The sequence below is a fragment of the Drosophila serrata genome, unplaced genomic scaffold (assembly GCF_035046125.1).
Source record: "Drosophila serrata isolate PLE 108 unplaced genomic scaffold, ASM3504612v1 contig_276, whole genome shotgun sequence".
NCBI lineage: Eukaryota > Metazoa > Arthropoda > Insecta > Diptera > Drosophilidae > Drosophila > Drosophila serrata.
In genome coordinates this window covers 10529006-10551287 of record NW_028257174.1, presented here as the reverse complement: position 1 = coordinate 10551287, position 22282 = coordinate 10529006, and the positions used below count along the sequence as shown (strand labels likewise).

At 37.5% G+C, this 22282-nt stretch overlaps 2 protein-coding genes across 4 annotated transcripts in view; one reads left to right on the top strand and one right to left on the bottom strand.

Moving 5' to 3' along the window:
- Positions 1-22282, top strand: part of spri (Src homology 2 domain-containing protein sprint) — a 133121-nt gene that overhangs the window by 62499 nt on the left and 48340 nt on the right. Inside the window, exons 1-2 of one of the 2 annotated variants that reach the window (XM_020950129.2) lie at positions 6668-6810; positions 9024-9172. The exons of the other annotated variant lie outside the window; for it this stretch is intronic. Of the exons in view, the coding sequence (XP_020805788.2) occupies positions 9171-9172 (2 nt within the window). The 5' untranslated portion in view covers positions 6668-6810; positions 9024-9170. Of the gene's footprint in view, positions 1-6667; positions 6811-9023; positions 9173-22282 lie in introns of those variants that run through there. 2 annotated transcript variants of the gene reach the window in all.
- Positions 1431-17410, bottom strand: LOC147643359 (uncharacterized). 2 transcript variants are annotated; one of them, XM_086836456.1, is made up of 3 exons: positions 17274-17410; positions 2010-4823; positions 1431-1943 (listed from the first exon to the last, which is right to left on the bottom strand). In XM_086836456.1, exons 2-3 carry the CDS (start codon positions 4772-4774, stop codon positions 1520-1522), a joined length of 3189 nt encoding a protein of 1062 aa, XP_086692582.1. In that variant the 5' UTR covers positions 4775-4823; positions 17274-17410; the 3' UTR covers positions 1431-1519. The 2 variants fall into 2 exon arrangements, with proteins under 2 accessions (XP_086692582.1, XP_086692581.1); XM_086836455.1 differs by lacking the exon at positions 17274-17410 and adding an exon at positions 12341-12482.

The window sequence follows — 22282 nt, the reverse complement described above, 5'->3', positions numbered from 1 at the left end:
CGCCGTTGGGGTTGTCAATAGTTTTTCAATTTATGTTGTAAATGCTCGGTGTTGCTCCGTTTTGGGGCAATGGAGGTTATTTCTCCACAGGGATCACTCTCTAATGGTAACTGAAAAGGAATTACGCTTTAATAGTAATTAATTAATAAATCTTGTTTGTAGAAATGTTAAAATAAATATGGGCAAGGGATTATAGCAGAGATGGAGCAAAGTGAATTCTCTTTTTCGGGTGAGCACTGTACTGGAGCTGGCACATAACAGTAAATGCAGTTACTACCATATGCTGTCCTGCTCACGTCATTACAGCATCGCCATCTCTGTCGCTCGGCTGGCAGCTTTGCATGCGTAATTAAGGCGAAATGGTCAAGAAATTATGATTTAAGCAAGTAGCCTTTTGTGCAACTCACAAAATCTCTCTTCCTTTCTCTCCCTCTCTCTTGTTTTGGCATTTTCCAACATCTGTCTAAGCAAAAAGCTGGCCAAAAGCACATTCATTACATTAATTAATAATTGTATGGCATTAATTTTGATTTATGCGCTCTCCGTCTCTCTTCCAATGTCTCTTTTGTTGTTGGAATGCCACAGCCAATTTGTCAACTTGGTCAAATTGTACAACAACAACAACCCACCACAAACACTTAGAAAATGGATGAAGGAAAAGTAAAGGCGGAAGAACAAGGTGAAGCAGAAGAAGCCCAAGCAACATTCCTTCTGTAACACACATCTTCTCCCCCTCCTTTATTTTCTCTAGCGGTATAAGAGAGACAGAGAGAGTGGGAGCCGGTTTTTGGGAGGCGGTGAAAGAAGAAGAATGAAAACAAAAACAATGGCAACAGCTGGTCGATCTGTTACAGTCGTTTCCCCCCAATTCCCCACCCGCTCTTCTACCACTTTTCCTGCTTCTTCACTTGCTCGATCGGTCGAGGCCATTCAAAATGTAAAAGAATACCGCAACAAAAACATTGAGAACAATAAGAAACATGAAAAAAAAAAAACAAAACAAAGGCAACAACAACGCTGAACAAAGGCGGCAACAATAAAAACAAAACAGCGAATAAAAGAAAAAAGGGCAACAAAAGCAAAGCAATGAAACTTTGGCGCAACTTTGACGATTTGAGCGAAGGGCTCTCCCACGTTCAAGTAGTATATGTGCGTGTGTGTGTGTTGTGGATCGAGCATTTGCTCGAATTTACATACTTACGTTCCACTTCCTTGGCCACACTTGGGGGAAACACTGCATCCCTCTCGCACACACTTGCTTGCTTGATCTGTTGCTTGCCGCTTTTCCTTCTCGCTCTCGCTCACGCATCGCTGAGCTTTTTGGTTAACGGCATGCGGTGCACTTCGTACACTGTAAGAAACAATTGATAATTGGGCTATTATATATATATATATGTATATTATATATTTTGTATACCCTTGCAATAAAGTCCATTTATTTAATTCTTTATTAAACATTAATTTTAGATATTTTTTTTACAATGAAAAACATACAAATGAACTAAAAAATAGATTAAGACTAATAAGATCCTTTGTCCTGGCGCGACTTCCTTAATAGTTCCGCCCTCTCCTGAAGCTTGATGAAGCGCGGTGAAAACTTGTTAGACTCTTGCTTCTCCATGATCTCATCCATCCTCCTCTTATGAATTTTGATCTCCTCTGCTGTCTTCAAAATAAGATCGTAGAACTCCTGTAGATCCGGTGGCAAAGGGTTGCAGGTTTGGATTTTCTGATAGTTATTATTGTTCCCATTCCACATCGGAAAATTGTTGGTTGGCTTCTTCTGCTTTAGGAAATCCTTGGTATATTGCTTTAAAACGGGCACTAGGGTAGCCAGCTCTGGATCCTGTTCAACAAATTCAATGACAACTGCAGCAATGTCCTTTGACATTTGTCCCGATAGTAGCATATTGTAGTTTTCCGATCGAGTCCTTGGTGGGGTCCTGTCATCAAAGTAGATAAGAATTGGTTAAGGATATATAAATATTTATGAATTTATGATGACTCACCATCCATTTGCCATATTTTGTCCTCCTTTAGGTGCCACATGTTGGGAATTAGCTTGTTTGGCGTGGGCCTGCTTTCTTTCTGTCGATTTTATTGGTCTTTTCCCAAACTCTTCAATCAGTATTTGCTGCTCTTCGCTATTGAGTTTCAATTTATGTCTGGAATCATTGATAACCCCACGCTCATCTTCGTCCTCCTCCACACTAATCTTATTATGATTAAATCGATCATCATCAAGCTGAAGTGCTCCAGGACAAGGTGGCTGAAGACTGATGGAACCATTGGTGTAATATTGTTTTGTCTTGGGATTACCACAAACTTGGGCATTGACCGAAACGTTGAGCTTCATGGCATCGGGACTGCCACAAGCGTCGTCCTTTGTGTTGGTGGTGGAAGTAGGACTGGGATTTTGTCCTGGGGCTTCTCCAGCTCCAGTTCCAGCTCCAGCTCCAGCTCCTGCTCCAGCTCCCGCTCCACCTTCAGCTCCAGCTCCAGCTCCTGCTCCTGCTCCAGCTCCCGCTCCAGCACTTGCTCCCTCTCCTGATCCTGGGACACTAGTCGTTGCATTATCAGCTTTAGTTATGGGCACACAGTCTGGATTCATTGTTGTCGTCTTTGATTGCTTGTTGAAGAATCGTGAAAAGAAGCGACGAATACCAGAGGATTTTACCGGTGGCAATGTCACTATAGTGGGCTGTTGTGTCACCACTTCTTGTACAGGCACCTCCATTGGTTGCACAGTCACCTCCATGGGTTGCACAGTCACCTCCATTGGTTGCACAGGTTGAGGCTTCTGAGTGTTACGCATCCTTTCTATGTCTTCCATGACATTGCTTAGATTGAAGCTGGCTCTGAAATTTTCAATCGGCTTTCGATTAACCTCTGCCTGGAACTGATTCTGTTGGTAATTCTTTGCCTGCATTTGCTGTTCGTATGCCTTTGCCAGTAGCTGATGCTGTTGGTTCGCCTCTGCCTGGAACTGATGCTGCTGGGGATACACTTGTTGTCGTAGCATTGGAAAAACAGGCTTCGGACGGTTTTTCAGCAGCGGCACTTCATTCTTTGTGGGATCGTAAACATTTGCCTTAGATTCGTTTTCATGTTTATCCTGCATTTCATTATCATTATCCTCAAAGCCATTATAATCGTCATTATCCAGAGATCTCTTACGTCTAGTATGGCCACGTTTTTGACGGTTTTTATAATGCAAATCATCGGCCATTAGTTTGGCCACTGCAAATGGATAAGATGGTGGCAATGCTCCCAAATTTGTAACCTGGCTAATGCCACTACTACTTTTAATAGGATGATCCTCCTCATTATTGGATGCCACTGCAAATGGATAAGATGGTGGCAATGATCCCAAATTTGTAACCTGGCTAATGCCACTACTACTTGTAATAGGATGATCCTCCTCATTATTGGATGTCCTCACCATTGTGTCTAACTGATAAGCACCTTGTATGCTGGTTAATGAAGCATCATTTATCCCGGTTCCCTCCTTTATACCCGATAGCCCAGAATAAAGTCCAAGATCGAGCTCTGGAATCTTTAGTAATGGCTCACCGAATGTTTCCAGGGATGTCGATACCATATTAGGCTTATTGCGAGCATTAAAGGATGATGATTTCGAACGTAGATGTCCTTTGTACGTAGATGACATACCCCTGTCAGCCTGGTAACGGGATGGAAGTGGATGATAATTGGTGTTCTCCATGTCATACCTATTGGGTATGTCCCTAATTTGGCCTGCATTCAAGTTCTTGCGTTTAAAATCAGAATTTTCCACATTTATAGGATGGTTTTGAAGACTAAATTTCTCCAACTCCTTCATACTTCTCTGCTGGGCTTCGATGGCAGTACTGGGCAGCCTGGGACCATAGCCTTTATCCATTAACTTCATGCTGGTCTTAAGCTTAATTTCCTGTATGGGATCCATGCTGCGTTTCCTCTGCTTATTTTTATTCTTGCAGTTCAGTGCTCTGGAGCTTGAGAGCTTCGCTTTCTTGGACTCCGGGTACCCTGGAACCTTGGAGTGATGGTAGACCCTGTTGCCCAGACTGTAGAGGGTACGCTCATAGATCCCATCTGGCATATGGCCAACACCCAAATTGGCAAAGTTATCAGGATAAGGTAACACTTCCTTGTCCTTCTTCGGGGGCACATTTTTGGTCATCTCGGCGTGATTTTTGGTCTCTTGGTTCAGCTGCTCGTTGAGAATTTTATTTATGTGCTTCATTTTAATTTCCATATCAGGGATATCACTGAACTTCGCCTGCGAAGGTTTTTCGGCATACTCGGGCTTCTTGATAGCAGCGGCTCCATGACTCGATCCTGTAAACTTTGGCTTGGCCGTGTCCTTCATCTCGCTGCGACCCATGGACTTGTCGATAACGTACCTACTCTGATGCTTCTTAGCTCCTGAGCGTTTCTGGTTCCCATTTTTCTTGGCATAATTGCGGTACCAGGCATCTGCTGCCTTTTGTAATTCCTTATCATCCTGGTTATCCTTTGATACCTTTGGTGTTGCCTGGTCCAAGGTGGTGCGTGGTTGACGTGCCTCTTGCTTTTGATTGTAGTCCTGCTCCAGATATTCAAATAATGGCCCATCCTCTTGTATTTTGCGATGTGGTGGCACAACAGCTCCGTTAAAGCCCATCAGGTGATCGTAGTTGTCCTCACCTAAGTGATCCTGGCCTTTGTTCTTCCAGGCCAAACCAGGACTACTGAATATAAGTAGAATCCAACAGAGTTGTAGGAAAATCATCTCGGAGATCGAGTTTCCTTGGTATATATAAAGAAAGAAATAGATAAGACTGGAAATTGGTTAATGGATATTATAATTTCAGCCCGAAGCTTGTAACGCTGTTAAGGATATAAATATATATATATTATTATATAAATATATTCTTAATCAGAATCAACAGCTGAGTCGATCTAGCCATCTCTAGCAGAAAAATAATTTTTCCAAAAATGTTGAAGGGGTTTCATCATTAAAATTGTCAGAAATTTTATAAAAATTTCAAAAATTTTTAAATATTAAATTGAGTATGCAGCTTTATTAACTAAAAACTAACATAGAAAAGCTTTCCGAATTAAAATTAAGGTTTTTTTTGGCTTAGTTATGAGTTTTTAAACTTTGATTTATCGAATAAATTTTCATATTAAAATATCCATAAATATCAGGGTAATATATTTTAGTCTGCAGCCTATAACTTATGAAATAGTAATTTCCGACCCTATAAATCATATATATTCTTGATCAGCATCAAAGGGCGAATCGATCTAGCCATCTAATGTAGAAAAATAATTTTTTTAATTTTTTCCCAAAAATTTTAAGGGGTTTCATCATTAAAATTGTCCGAAAATTTTATAAAAATTTCAAAACTATTTAAACTATAAATTGAGTATGCAGATTTATTGACCTACTAAAAACTAACATAGGAAAGCTTTCCGAATTAAAATTAAGGGTTTTTTGGCTTAGTTCTGAGTTTTTAAACTTTGATTTATCGAATAAATTTTCATATTAAAATATCCATAAATATCAGGGTATTATATTTTAGTCTGAAGCCTATAACTCATGAAATAGTCATTTCCGACCCTATAAATCATACATATTCTTGATCAGCATCAACAGGCCAATTATTTGGCGGAAAAAAATATTTTTTAATCTTTGATTTGGTGAAAAATTGTCATATAAAAATACGGATAAATATACGTTTAAAGAATGCTTAAATAAACCTGCAAGGGTATATAAACATCGACCTTCCGAAGTAATTATTTATTAAATATATAAGTGACATTAAATATATTAATTAACTCAGATATTCCACCCTTTTCTCGAAGTGTAGACATAAGTTACGCATATAAAACGCATCCGTGTGCATTTGATGTCAGCGACGATGACGAAGAAGAAGAAATGGAATAAAAGAAACGGGGTGGAGGGGGGAGGTAGCTCCAACGATCGAGACCTCGCCTCGTTTGCCACGCCCCCGCATGCTAAGCGGCGCCCTCCCATTTATAAATGTATTTTATATATTGTTTTTGCGGCCTCGCCTTCTCTTCACTAGTTCTCGTTTTATGTGTCTTTTAATAGTCGCCCCTGCGTTTATTTCAGTGTTTCTTGTTGTTGTTGCGGCATGTAGCCGTTGTTGTTTCTGCCTGTTGGCTGCAATGCAGTTGACCAAAAACAATGCAAACGCTTTTATGGTGGTTTTTTCGTGATTTCGATCGCAACGGAGGCCCCAACAACAAAACAACCAAAAAAAAACTCATGCGATTTGCGCAATTTACTCGAGGCAACAACAAAAGCGGCTTTTGAGCGCCGGTGTCTGTGCATTTGTGCAAGTGTATGTGTGTGTGGGCAGCGGCAGCATCAGCATCCACATCCACTCCACAGCCAAGCACCACATGTTTTTTCAGTGAGCCAGAGAGAGAGAGAGAGCAGGAGAAACAGTGAAGCTTCTCTCTGGGCCCACGAACAAGCTTCGGCTGCGGCTTCGGCCTACTGCTCTCCCCTCTCGCAGCTGTTTCCCCATACAACCCATGGGGAGAGTGTTAACTTAAGAGCGGGAAGCCGGCACACGGGAGAGCAAAGCCCATTCGGCCGCCTTCGGCTTTTGAGCAAACCTATAAATACCGGTGGTCGGCGAGCGACTCTCAAACAAAAAATTATTTTTTCGAAAGTGAGGCCACGGCACCGTTGCCGCGGACAACGGAACGGAATATTCGTGTTGGTTTCTGATAGGAAAAACTCGGCGAAATGTTCGTTTTTACACGCAAATAATTGCGAATTTTGTTTTTGTAAGTGCGCGGCCTATGTATAATATTGTTTTCAGTGTTTGTGTGCGTAGTTAAAGCAACAAGAAACAAGCAAAACAAAAGATAACCAAAAACTGGATTAAGAAAACAGATCGGAAGACAAGAGACACATTTTTCAGTTATTTTATGCTTTCAACTATATTTTTTTCGTGTGTGTGTGTTGTGCGTCTCATTTATTTATTTTAATTCTTTGCAATGCAAACACAAATAATCAAAGAATAACAAGAAGACGAGCAAACGAAAAACGAAATATTGCTGCTGCTGCTGCCTCTTCTCTTCTTCTTCTCTCAACATCGACAGTTGCCGCTATTTGGCTTGTGTTTTTCGCATTGCTCCTTCTTTCTGCCTCTACTTTGTCGGCTGTTTTGTTTTTGTTTCTGTTTTCGGCATTTCGTGTTAGTGCGTGTGTGCGTTTTTGTTTTTGGCTTATTTGCACATGAGTTTTCGCAATAAATGCAAGAGTCTTGATAATGTTTTCATTGAATTTTGTGCACATTGATCTTTAGCGGGGATAGAGTTGGAATGGGGGAGAGCAAAAGAGTGGAATTAGATGATTCACCCACACACATACATACATACATAGTCCGTCTCTCCTCCACTCTCTGTCTCTTGTTCCCCCTCCTATGACTCTTGACTCAGTCAGAGATTCTTCAGAATTATCGCAATTATCAGAAGCAAAAACAAAAAAAAAAAAAGAAATACCCAAAGTTGAGTGGCCAAATAAGGAGATTTCTGTGTAATTTATGTCGTGTTAGCTTTTTACCTAATATTGTTTTTGAAGGGGATTGTCTCTTGGAATTGCAAAATAGGAGGAAAATTAAGTTTTATATGTACGGTTTTTGGAAATAGCTTAATAGGATATGTATACATATTATAAAAAGAGGGAAAATTGGTAAATTAGTAAACTATCAAGTTTAAATAAAATGAAAGTATTTTATTATTTCCTATCAAAACCCCTTTGCAAAGACTTTCATTATTTTCCTATTTAAACCCATTTTTTATGTTTATTGAAACATATTTCCTAACAATTTTTCGACTTTCCCCATTAGCTGGAAGTTTCCTTCGATTTTTTTTTTTTGTGTAAAGCCCTAAAAATACCAAGATCAAATCTTTATATTTCATATTGGGGAGCAGTTCAAAAATAGACCCCGAAAGAATTCATAATTTCCTTTTCCCTCAGGCTTTTTCCGCTTTTCCGTTGCACTCTTTTCTTGGTTCCCAAGACATTATTAATGTCATCAGAGATCGTTAGCAAATCAATTTAAGAACAAATGTGACGACACTTGGGATTTTCATTAAGAAAAAGACGAGAGGGTGAGAAAAGCTACCAATTTTAATGAATGAACATTTCTGGTATATTTTGGTACATTTAATTATATTGTTAATCGATTTTTATGAGTGCTTTTTGCACATAAATAAAGACTTTAAATACTTTACTATTAACTAAAATCTGTGTTTTTTTTTAGTTTTCTTAATATTTTACAGCTCTATGTAATTTAAAATTTATTTAAGAAATTTTTCGTGATTTAAACATTACCAAAATTTCAATTCTCAAAGTCTTTAAATATTTTTTAAAGTAAATATGCACAATATGCAAGGCCTCACTTGAAAAATATTGTTTAATTTACCCTGACAATAGAGTCATTAAGAGGTTGCAATAACTAATAGTAGTTTTTCTGCTTTTAAAAGTCACTTATTTTTACAGGCCAAGTCAAGATCAGTTTAGTGCAAAAATCGGCACGAAAACTAGCCATTTATGTTGGGGGTTTTTAATTATTTTTATTTTTTTGCTGTTGTCTTTAATGTTTTACCATTTTGTGTTCGTTGTGGATTGTCGAGTTTCATTTACGTGCATTGAACGCCCGAGTGAGTTTTCCACTTTATTTGCATATTTACCACCGATGGTCAGTCAGGGGACGAGTCTTGGTTTTATTTTTATTTTTATGTTGTTTTTTTGTCATGGCAACCGCATTTACAGTGAAAATTTTAAACCAGAGAGAATAACAGCAGCAGCAGCAACAGTAATTAAATCTTAAATATGATCAATTTTATATGTTTCAAATATATACATATTTATATATTTATTTGTATGAATGCATTCGCATAGTGCAAACCGTGGAAATGCCATTCAAGCACCGCAAAATAAGGCCAAGAGCAGCATTTTAAACCATTTTTTTACGAAACATTTTCCACAGTCAACGAACTGAGAAACAGAGTGAGAGAACGTGAAAGAAAGAGAGAGAGAGAGAGAGAGAGAGAGCAAGTCTCTTCTCAGTCTCTGAAATTTGCATAGAGAAACACGACACTAAAAAGCAGCAAAAGCCAGACTTTTCCTCTGCCTCATGTAAGTAAATGCAAAAAAATTAATAACAAAAAAATACATAAATGAAAAATTGTTTTGCTACCAACACTATAATGAAGATAACGGGATTTTGTTATGCTCTTTTATGGAGAAAATTCTGATGAGGAATTTTTCAAGTCAATTAAATTTATATAAATAAATACATAGCTTGTAAAGGGTTACGAATTTTGATAAACTAAATATATTTTAAGCAACTATAACGCCAATTTAAAGCTTGTATTGAATACCAAGCATAATTTCTTAATTTTTTATATTAATTAGGACTCGAAAAGTTAATAATTGTCATCGGAATAGCACAAATTTGCGTCTATTAATATCTTTTAACCTCAAAGAAAACGAGTCAGCTTGAATTGCTAAAGCAATTTGGGGTAATGATTCCCTTGTCTCGACACATGTATCCTTCCCCTCTTGCCTGTGGCTTTCCCCCATTTTCTCTACCTCTTCCCCCACACACATGCAACAAATATGCCGGCTTTTCCTTATCAGTTGCTGTGCACTGGCCAAAACACAAACAATGTGGAAGGGGTAGGAGGGAATGGGGGCTACTCTGAAGATATAGATGGACACTTAAGTCACTTAACCAACAACTGACAACTGTCTTTGACCCCACTGCAGGAAATCTCAACCCCCCAAAGTCGCCACCTGAAAGCGATAAGAGGAAAATGTTTTCGTTGCGAGGGGAGAAAAGGGGGAGTGGTATCACGGCGGCGGCGCCTCCGAAATCGAAGCTCAATCGATGATGTCCCCAACAATAACAACACCAAACGATGACGATGACAATTTGTTTGTAATTTGTTTGTCTATTTCCCGAAGTCATCTACACCTCCTCCAATATTTATACACTTGAAAATAATAAGTACAATTGGGGATTTAATTTTTAGTGTGTAAGTGTGTTTAATTAAAGTGGTCAAATTTTATAACTTATTGCCATCAAAATGGTTTAAGTTATATCGAAAAAGTATTAATTTATACAATTGACCATACTTTTGCGGTTTCTTGGCTGTAAAATGATTCAAATATTAATTTCAGCTTATAAAATATATCTTTATTGATTCGAAATCAGGTTCCACCTTATTTAAGCCCCAAATTTCGTGCTGTGCATGTGCTGGGCAAACATTTAAATAGATTTTGGTAAGCAAACTGAAGTCGAATCATGAATTCGACCGCAGGGCAAAACTCAAAAGTCAACAATAACGACAACAAATTGCAGTCTTCTAAGAAGACTCAATGGAACACTTCCCTCCCCTTATCTGGTCACTGAGCATAATTTGAACTTTCGTTTTCTTTTCTTTATTTGGTTTTCCCAACTCCAGCCAGGGGCACCTGCCTTATCATTCCCTGATTTTCTTCCCTTACCCCCTTCCTTCTCTTGCATCCGATTACGCTTATGCTTACGAAACACTGGGAATTGCTGGTATCTCAATAAAGTCTACATTGCGTCATTTCCCCAGAGACAGAGACAGAGAAGGAGTAAGAGAAAGAGAGAATGAGACAAAGAATCGGTTGTAATTGTTATTGTTGCCGGCGGTCAATTAATTGTTCAAGTTATCGAAGGGCAAAAGGGAGTGAAAAAAGTACAATATTTCGAAAGGGGATTTGTCAAGCTTAAATTGGTTTACAATTTTGTGAATTGCACAATTGTTTGAGCTCTATATGGTTTATCAAATCGTATATAACTGGGAGGTAAATGGGGGGATTTAATATGAATTCTTTAATAGGTTCCATTATAAGTTGAATTAACTGTGAAACCCACAAGACTTGAATCCATTTTGATTTGCAAGAAGCGTAGAGAAACCTTAGTATATATTTCATTACATTTGATTTCAATCTTCAAATTGAAATTAAAATTAAAATTGAAATTGAAATTCCATTGGAATCCCTGGAAATCCGGCTCTTTTGGGAGCTGGAGGAGCAAGTCAAAGACGTTGTAGAAATAATTGCGATCTTTAGCAACCAAAAAATAAAATTCTCCTTGCAATTGAAAAGGCAGCTTCTCAATTCATTTTTAGTTGATTTTTTTTTGTTCTCAACTTTTTATTGTATTTTGTTTTTGGTTTTCGACTCACTTCCGCTGGTTTTTCTTTCGTGCGCGTCTTCTTTTGCTTTTTAAGACACTTCACTTCAGACGTTGACGACGCACTGCAAATTGTGGGTTGTCAGGGGTTAAGAGAGGGGTTAAAATGAATGGTGAAAGAGAGAGAGAGAGAGGGGGGTGGTTGGGCGATCCGGATTCCGGAGATTGAAGAAGAGATTGGAGCTGAAAGGCGGCATCAGACGATGACGATGACGATGACTACGACGGAGTTTTGCTCCCATCTTGAGTTATTCGTTGTCGTTGGCAACATTTAATCAAGCCAAGAAGCCAACTGGAAGCAGACGCCTACAGCGAAATCAGCGAAAGACAAAGCCAACTTCTTGTTTGTTGCCGCTAATGATAGTTTCGACGGGGTCTCTGTATCTGAGAGATACGCAGATACGTAGATACGCAGTTGAGCAGATACGCAGCTAGGCAGATGCGCAGATTCTTGCCATCTGTGTGCGTGGGTGTTGGAAACCCAAACCCAGATTCTGTTGCATTCAACCCACAAACCAAAACAGGTGACCATATATAGTCACATTATGGAAATATTATTTAACCATCGACACTCCTCCTCTTATGCTCTTCTGAAGCCACCATATTTACTTTAGTTGATTGTTTTTATTTATTATTTACTATTTACTATTTACTATTGTTTTGACCACAATCTGTACGATTTTGGCTGACTCTGCTTGCCGCTTTTCCACTTGGCCAAGCACTTTTCGATCAGACAACCAACATGGCAGATTAAAAGCTTCCGTTTCAAGTCTAGCTGAGGATGTGGCCCACAGCTGAAACCCACAACAAAAACCACCAAAACAAGGTGTGGGTGGTGTCGGAAGATATATGAAAAAAGTTTTGCCAACCCACAGCATTTCATGTTGTGGCCAGAAAAAAACACTGATATTAAAATGTAAACTATTCTTTTTCGTTTAGAAATCCTAGTTAAATATTGACCACTATCAAACAAGGAGGATATAAGCCTATATCTCATTAGTATTCTTCAGGTTTTAAAGTGTTTTCTTATAGGTGTATTAAGTCTATAAGAAACCGAAGGTTTAGGCAGAACTTACCAATTATTGTATCTTGTTGTAACAGTGCACTTCTTAGATGAACAGTTGAGTCACAAGGAACTGCTGCTTGGAAGTGCGTTTTACTATTTTTGAATATTTTTTGAAGACAAAAAATAAATTCAATGTTGTTCAGCTGTGAATATATACGTTTCTGACTGATTTTAGAGTTTGTTTGAGAGAAAGTTAATGCAGGGGAAACTAGATGAGATACAAATGTTTAGAAGCTTGACAGCTGAGAAAAGGATTGCTTTTTGTGGGCATTAAATCGCCACCAAGTGTGTATTTACGTTGAAATTAATCGCCAAAAATACTTGTTTATATATATCTTTATCTCAATTGAGACTTAAGATAAAGACAGATGTGGAGCACACACACACACAGAAACAACACTGTGGCAACTTTCTATGCCAAGGCAGTAAATTGTAGTTAATGATCCTTTTGTGGATTTCCCTCAGGTAATAGGATAATGGCCTCTCCCCAGATGAGAGACAGAGAGCAAGGCAAATGTTAATTTCTTTATGATATTTGGCGCTCGGACTAAATGAAGCATTTAATATGCTTTGCTCTTGCCTGGCCATAACATAAAAATGCTAAATAAAATATAAAAATTGATTATCTCTCTCCAAGAGTTTGCTTGCCTTGCCGCCCGCTGAAAATTGAAAGTTAAGCTGTGTGCGGGGCGGTGGCGGTGGGAAAATCTCTGTCGAGGAAATGTCAATGGGCGTGAAAGTGACACTGGATGGGGGATCGAAGGGAAACTCGAGGGTGTGGCCGGAGCAATCAAAGTTGAAAATTAGGCAATAAAATTAAACGAACGGCAACGGGACGCAGCTCAGGACCGACCAAGCGTAGGGTTTAACCTTTTGCTGCCACACACAATGGGCGCAAATAAAAGAGAGTCTCTGTCCCTGTCCTCGATTTCCCTTCCTCCCCCGCCTGAAAAGAAAGCAAACCAAAAGCCGAAAAAAAAACCAGAAAAGAAAATTGCCGCAAATGGTGGAAAAATTGACATGCCACATGGCATGGTGGTGCGACAGCAATGTTGCCGCATTTCTCATTTCTGTAGCTCACCCCCAACTATTTGTATTTATTTTTCTTATATTTTGTTTTGGGGCGAGTGTATTATGCTATGTTGGCCCCATGAATTATGCCACAAAACTGGCGCTCAGAAACATACACACACTTTAGGCCAGGTTAATGATTGATTCGGCCTGCAAGTTACCTGGCAACAGTTGGTTTTGGCCAAGTTATTTGGAATTTGTTGTGGCTTTATTTTGGATTGTTGTATGTGAAAGTGGCCAATAAACAAGGTGATTTGGAGCTGCCCCACTTAAGGATTAAATGGTGGCGAACATTGGGTAGAAAATGGGGGATGTTCCTGGTAAAAAAGATATTTTTCTTAACATTTTCCTATGGGTTATATAATTTTAAGTATCTTTAATATTTCTTAAGGTAATCTATAAAAAAACGAAGTACTTCAAAGCAGCATTTTTGGTTTTATAATAAACAATCTCTTGGTATAAGAATAAATTATATATATAAATATACCACTAGAACTTCCAATTAAACCTTCCTAATTCTAAACCACAGATAGCTTTGACTTTTCTCTTTACTTAAATAAATTCCCTCAAATTTCACTCATTTTATTTAAAAAGAAAATCCTGGAAAAACCAAACGAGAGATTTATGCTACAATTTCTGTGGTTAGTTGCCAGTTTCAAGCTGTTGCAAGGGAATGAAAACCCATTGGTTGTGGAAGTGATGTACTGAAACTCAATTATTTTTCACTCTCCATGTCCTGCCACACGCCCACTCTTTGCCCCCTCCTTTTGCAGTTTCAAAGCAGTTTTTCTTCGCATTTTCACAAATGACCACAAATATGCTGGCTGCAGTTGTGCAACGAATCCCATTCCGGGGGCTCCAATTTGGCCGAGAGTCGAGCTCATAATCTGCTAAACGCATCATTACAGCGGTTGCTGGAGGAGGAATAAAGTATCTGATGGATGCATGCAGCAGCCAGGCAGCAGCCATGAACTGCAGATGGAGATGGAGATGCAACCATGTGGCGGGGGTGAGCTACTGCTCATTAAATTTCCGCTCTCTTTGCAAAATGAAGTGGCCAGCGATAGCGTTTTGGTTGTGGATTCTCGGCTGCTGTGTGTGTGTGTGTGTACTGTGTGTGCCTGAGCTTGGTTATGCTCTGCAAACTCATAAAATAACTGTAATTGTCGTAGCAATCCATGTTGCCGCATTTCACTTGGCCACTGGAGCCCCGGTTTCGCCCCCAAGTAGCGCCTTAGTTTTGGGCTTCTACTTGTTGCCCAGTCACGTTTCGTGTCCGTTTTTTTCCTATCGCCACAAATCTTGTTGGCCTCATGGACAAGAGAGGAGATGGGGAGTGGTGGGCAGAAGAAGGGTCCATTGAATGGAGAACAGGAGTGAAGTCCATGTCCCAAGCTCAAAGCCCTGTTGTTTACACCAAACAACACGTTAAGAAACCGATTGTATATTGGTATTAATTTGTTGAAGATTTGGAATCAATGGAAAAAGCTGTTTAAAACATGTAAATAAGAATGGAAACTAACTTCTGAAAGCCCAAGTTTATATACTCTTGTAGTTTGAAATTATATTATATAAAAAATCGATCTCACATTCTTTGAATCGATATTTTTATATGACAATTTTTCTAAGAAATCCGAGCTTTGAAACTTCATAACTCTGCCAAAAGAGCATTAATTTTAATTCGGAAAGCTTTCCTATGTTAGTTTTTAGTAGGTTAATAAATCTGCATACTCAATTTAAAATTTAAATAATTTTGAAATTTTTATAAAATTTTCGGACAATTTTAATGATGAAACCCCTTAAAATTTTTGGGAAAAAATTAAAAAAATTATTTTTCTACATTAGATAGCTAGATCGATTCGCCATTTGATGCTGATCAAGAATATATATGATTTATAGGGTCGGAAATTACTATTTCATAAGTTATAGGCTGCAGACTAAAATATAATTCCCTGAAATATATGGATATTTTAATATGAAAATATACTCGATAAATCAAAGTTTAAAAACTCATAACTAAGCCAAAAAAGCATTAATTTTAATTCGGAAAGCTTTCCTATGTTAGTTTTTGGTAAGTTAATAAATCTGCATACCCAATTTAAAGTTTAAATAATTTTGAAATTTTTATAAAATTTTCGGACAATTTTAATGATGAAACCCCTTAAAATTTTTGGGAAAAAATTTAAAAAATTATTTTTCTACATTAGATGGCTAGATCGATTCGCCCTTTGATGCTGATCAAGAATATATATGATTTATAGGGTCGGAAATTACTATTTCATAAGTTATAGGCTGCAGACTAAAATATAATTCCCTGAAATATATGGATATTTTAATATGAAAATATACTCGATAAATCAAAGTTTAAAAACTCATAACTAAGCCAAAAAAGCATTAATTTTAATTCGGAAAGCTTTCCTATGTTAGTTTTTAGTAAGTTAATAAATCTGCATACTCAATTTAAAGTTTAAATAGTTTTTAAATTTTTATAAAATTTTCGGACAATTTTAATGATGAAACCCCTTAAAATTTTTGGGAAAAAATTAAAAAAATTATTTTTCTACATTAGATGGCTAGATCGATTCGCCCGTTGATGCTGATCAAGAATATATATGATTTATATGGTCGGAAATGACTCCTTCATAGCGTTTCAAGCTTCTTACTTAAATTATAATGCACTGCAAGGGTATTAATATAATATATACATTTTTTTTAAGCATTTAAAATCTGGCAATAATTTGCTTTGTATCTTTAATTTTACCATTAAAAAATGTTTAAAGAACCCTTAGATTTTTTCCTGAGTGCATTTCCCTTTAGCAACACCTGCTTCTTTGTTAAATGGGGAGGGACACCTTCTTCTCGCAGTTTGCCTTTATTTTTCGCCACCACCACCTGCGGCTAACGGGGAACGAACTCGCCATGAACACCAAGAGGCAAGGTATCCATCCCAGCCATCCAGGTAAAGAGAGAGGGAAGAGCTTACAAAGGCAAATTTTCTGGTTCATTGCAGCCATTCAAACTGTAATCAGATACTAGCCTGCACACAGCCCTCCTCGTTCTTTATATACAGATATATATATATATAAGTTATATATCTGTGAGTGGGCACGGGCGATCCGCATTCCGGCGGAGCAGGTTGTCCAGGTCTTTGACTGCTTTTTACAGAGTCTCGTGTGGGTGAGGGATTAACTGGCAATCGAAGGAGGACAGAGCGGGAGCCATAAATAAAAAGTGAGTGTCCCAAACATATGGAAGAATGAAAACTAATCGAAAACCATTGGCATAACGGACAGCATTTATTGGGTTTAATGTGCAGTGATTGATAAGAATAAAGTTAAGTGCAGAAGTATACTTTATAGGAGATGGTGTCTCAAGTCTAGCAAACCATTTTTTTGTTGTCTAAGAACAAGACTCTTAAGTGAAAGTCAAACTTTGAACTTGCCACAAGAATGGAGAGACACTTGGTCTGTGATCTGCGCCACATGCAAACATTTATTAATTATAACCCGGAACAGCATTCATTTATGGACTGTTGCAGCTGCAACAGAAACATTATCTGTTAACCATGGGGAAAGAAGAGCCTACACTTCATTAGTTTTCCCCCTTAGATGCAAGCTTTTAGCTCTTGGTTTTCAATGTGGCAGCAATTGAGATTGACCCAACGACACCCTTTTTTTGCACTGCATAATATTATGTGCATATATGTATTTATTTATATGTATATCTTTCTATATCCCAGCACAGAAAGAAATGTGAAAGGAGTTCTTTCAAAAGAAAAAGAATGTTGAGGATGTGAGCCACAGCAGAAACCCACACAAAAACCAACAAAATAGGTGTGTTAGTCGGAATGTGCATGAAAAAAAGTTACTTACCACTTATATAAAATATAGTATTGTTTACTTCTTAGATGAACAGTGCAATTAAAAGAATCTGACGCTCGGAAGTGCGTTCTACTATTTTTGAATATTTATTGAAGACAAAATATAAATTCAATGTTCCGTTGTGAAATATATACGTTTCTGACTGATTCTAGAGTTTGATTGAGAGAAAGTTAAATCAGGGAAAGCTAGATGGGATACAAATGTTCAGAAGCTTGGCAGCTAAGAAAGGGATTGCTTTTTGTAACAAATATTTGCTAAAATTCGAATTTGGGTGTAGCCAAAGATCTGTATTTATATAAATTCATGTACTTATCTTCTGACACAATCAAGTTGGAGTAATTGTACACGCTCTTACAGATAAATCATTGAGGAAAATGATATATTACATGGTGAGGTCTTGAGAGATTCATATTTAAAAGTAATATAATATTAATATATAATACTCTTTTATTATTATGAGGTATTTATCAGCTGTACATTGCATTTTCCCTTCTTTTTTTATCTTTATTGTTGAAAAAGTTTGAGTTTGATAATTATTGCAACATCGGGCAGCCGCTGCGGCGAGTGGATTGCGTTTTCAGTGCGTGAGTGGTGTGTGGAGTGTATCTGTATCTCTAAGTTTGCCCCGCTTCCAGTTTTCTTCTCTTTTTTTTTATGTGTGCATCATATTTCTTTCAAACAGCGTTTTTTATGCTCGCTTGTCGAATGATTCAACAAGTCGAAGGCGTAAAAATAACAACATCTCGTAAAAACAAAATGAAAATCTACTTAATTCGATGTAAAACATTCGCTGGACAACAACACCGCGTGCCAACATAAATAAATAAAGAAAAGAAGAAAATATTGTAATAAAAAATATTTTTATAAATGCTGTTGGGACCAAAACAAAGTAGAGAATAGAAAAGTGTATAGAGAAAATACATATATTGTATATAGAGAGATTGGTAGACAGAGAGTGAAAGAGCGCTGAGAAGAATCAAGAATTAAGAAAGAAGACTGAAGAATTAAAAGCTCTCTAGAGGAGATTGTAACGGTACCAGCGATTTGACCCAGAGACACCACCAGAGACAAGCTAAATAAAGACAAGAACCACAGCCACAAGGAAAAGATCAATGAATTCCCCATCGGCCGACATTTATGCTAATTTCTTTCCCCATTTCATTTGTGTTTCATTTCACTCGTGCTTCTCTAGTATGCAAAATAGATCGCATAGATATAGATTCCCATTCAAATCGAAGTCGCACAAAGAAATAAAAACGCGAAAGTGTCAATTTGTGTGTGTGTCTGGCATTCGTGTCGTCATAAATCAACCGGAATTCGTGTTTGATTGCCAAATGGTTGGCCCATTCATCGATCTTCGATCTCTGGGAATCACAAGCGACTCTTGGACATATATTTTACTGTTTGTGTGGGCTTTACCTGATCTTTAGTTCCGCATTTGCAGAGTATCAATATCTGGGAATACGTGGGCTGTTCATCTGATCGATCATGTCTTTACAGTCTTTTGGAGGATCACTTTACCAATTTGTATGATGCATGATCGATCAGTAGCTGAATGCTTATCAATTTGCATGATTACGATCTTGTGGCTCTATTAAAGTATAATAATAATAATTTATATAGATTAGTCACATAAATCAGTCCCATATTTAACATATTTTCCATAATGAAGAACTTCTTTATATATATTCCCTATAAATTGATCACAAAATATAGTCTCTCTAGTTGCAATCAATTGATTTCAACAATGTTTACAACTCTGGGAATGGAAGTGATCGTTAACGAATCCCCATTTCGCCTCGTTAAGTGATCTTTATGGATTATGACCGATGGACTGAACTGTGCTGCTGTATGTGCATATTTCTCTTTAATTAGAGCCCCCAACACGCCCAGTTGGGGCAATCTTCTGGATCCCTCGATTTCCCCACTCGATCGGTTGGCCAGTTAAGACTCGTCTCGCCTCGTCTCTCCAATTAGAACTTGTGACGTCTTGGCAGGGGAACAAGAAAAAAATAAAATAACGTTGGGCTTCGGCTACATGTTAATTTCCCCAATGGACAGCAACGTTGCTGCTTTCATTATGCTTTGCAAACCGATTTTACTTAACGTTTTTATTTCGTTTTATTTATTTATTTACTCTTTTCCTTTATTATTGCAGTTTTTGCATTTTTTCCCCTTTGTTTTGTATTTTGCTTTAGCTGGGCTTGCTGTAAGTTACCGTTGGTATTGTAATTTTTAATACCCTTTATTTTTAGAGTTGTAAATGCATAAACGAACTTAAGTAGCTCTGACCAGAAGCATAAACAAACTGAAACTTACTTTCAAAAGGAAAAATCTGGAAAAAGTTAAAAAGTAATTCGTAAAAGCATTAAAAATTATCAAAAATGTATATTAAATCAATGAATTGTTAGTATTTTCATCACATTACAGGATATAACATTGTAATTGTAATTTTAATACCCCATATTTGTAGAGTTTTAGTTTTTTTGAACAGAAAAAGGCAGGAAAAAGTTTAAAAGTAACCCGTTAAGGTTTTAAATATTTCCAGAAAGGTATATTAACATAAATAGTTATTATTTTGATTATATTACAAGGTATTACAGTGTCGAGGTCATGGGCAAAATGTGTTCTTAGTTGTTCGTAGCTGCCAATGGCATCCACTTGCGTTCCATGAGGGCGCAGCGTAAAAGTTGCTTAGCAGGTTTTTTTTCCTCCTCTTTTTGTAATGTTTTTGTATTTTGTTTTTGCTTAAATATGCTTCTGTATTTCGATGTTGTTGTATCTGCTGCTGCTGCTGCTGTTGTTGCACTTTCATATTTTTGTGTGTGCAGTTTGTGGCTCCATTGTACGGTCAACTTTTGCAGCTACAAACCGTAAGATACAATGCAGGAGAGACAGGCGGCCACAAATTTAGCTTAGGCTGCATTTCTACCCGCTCATCGTAAATATTTCAACGCCTCTGTATGTTGCGCGTGCCGATATATATGTATATATGTATTTTTCCAGAGCGCCTTTCACCAGCATCCAAAATCCACATCGACATCCAAATCCCGATTCCGAATCCAAAGCAAATTGAGTTTGCCGGCGTATCTGTTAGATACAAAATTGTGTAAGCGGCAAATTTTGTTTCCTTTTTGGCTGCGTGAGGCAACCCATTAGTCACTGGGCTGGCTTTTTGGCACAAAAATAGATGAAATCGAGGCGGAAAGTATCGTGCAAATAAATGAGAGTTCATTGTATTAAGATACATGCTTTTCTGGGTTAAGAAACTATGTAGGTGGTAAGATATTAAATATTATTATATCTATAATGCATAAAGATACTCCCTGTCCAGTTTGGTTAGGCATTCACACATCAAAAAGTGTATCGGTTGGATAACAAATGAGTTCAGTTCAAAGCAAACAGCTTGTGGCCACTTCTAAAGCAAATCAGCTGGAAAAACGACACAACACCCACGAATGTATCTAGGCATTTGCATGCGATACACTTCAAGTTCGATCCACCCACAGATACATAGATAAACAAGATACCCGCAGCAATTTGTATCTCTCGGCTATTTTGAACGACACCTTAAGTCGATTCGATGAAATTTCCAATCCAATTTATATTTCACACATATATATATGGATATACTGGATATACTGAAAGCCTGAACTCTTTTCCGTTGTGTTTTTAGTCCACAAATCACACAAATTGCCCCTCCAGGCAAGAGTGTGAAATTTTCATTCAACCAAATCCCAGCAAACAAATTAAAAATTCATAAAAACCTCGAATGAAAAACGAAAATCAAATTTAACAACAAATTTCCAAACACCAGAAATTATAAAGAGAGATAGAGAGTGGAGCATAGGGAAACGCATCAAAATAAACGAATCTGTACATTTTACATAATTTATAGACTCATGTCGCAGGCCACATATTTATTTAGATAACACTGCCACTTGGTAGTCGCTGTTGCCCCTCGATTCTTTGCTCTTTTGAGTTTTGTTGTAAACGAATGCCACAACGTCTGGCATTCCACAGCGCATTTTGGGGGACACTTTGTGGGCGTGGGATGTGGATAACAAACACCATATCTTGTAGGTGGATTGCTTAGGCCTTGAGAGTTTGGGAGTGTGGTCGAGGGGTAGCAGGGGATCTCAATGACCAACGAATGCTGTCGAAATCAATTTGGCTAATGTTGTCACCACAGTCAACATAGCGAAATACATATGGACCCTGTTCTGATTTTCATACAATGTTGTGATTTCCGAAATCAGCTTTTATGTTGTTCTTGGAGATATTTGTGCAAATATTGCTTAAATATTTGTTTATCGAAGATAAATTATTTTATCGTTCCGATAACAGCTTTATACATACTTACATACTTGCTATAGATACTTCCTGATCATAGTTACTTACTGGTCATAGATACTTAATGGTCATAGATACTCACTGTTCAGAGTTAATTAATGCTCATAGCTACTTACTATTCAGAGATACTAACTATTCAGAATTACTTACAGCTCATAGTTTTTTTTTATTAAATTATCCGATCGTTCCTATGGGAGCTATATATATATATATATATATATATAGTTCACCGATCCGCCATGCTCCGACTTATATACTAGTAAAATTATATAGATATATAACTCCATAGTTTCATTGAAATAGCTTGCTTCCAAAACAAATGTGACTGCTGCCGGCCACGTCTTAAAAATGTGTTGTGTTACAAAAGTTGCAAGTCATTGTTTATCAGTGTTCAAAGTTAGTAACTGATTATACATACTTACATACTTGCTATAGATACTTCCTGATCATAGTTACTTACTGGTCATAGATACTCACTGTTCAGAGTTAATTAATGCTCATAGCTACTTACTATTCAGAGTTACTTACTGCTCATAGTTTTTTTTTTTCTTAAATTATCCGATCGTTCCTATGGGAGCTATATATATATATATATATATATATATAGTCCACCGATCCGCCATGCTCCGACTTATATACTAGTAAAA

Bases quoted from the DNA above. Each gene is read 5' to 3' on its own strand.
- LOC147643359 (XM_086836456.1), bottom strand. From the start codon at position 4,774: ATGATTTTCCTACAACTCTGTTGGATTCTACTTATATTCAGTAGTCCT. The intron at 1,944-2,009 runs GTGAGTCATCAT...CTTTGATGACAG, and splicing joins CAAAATATGGCAAATGGATG to GACCCCACCAAGGACTCGAT.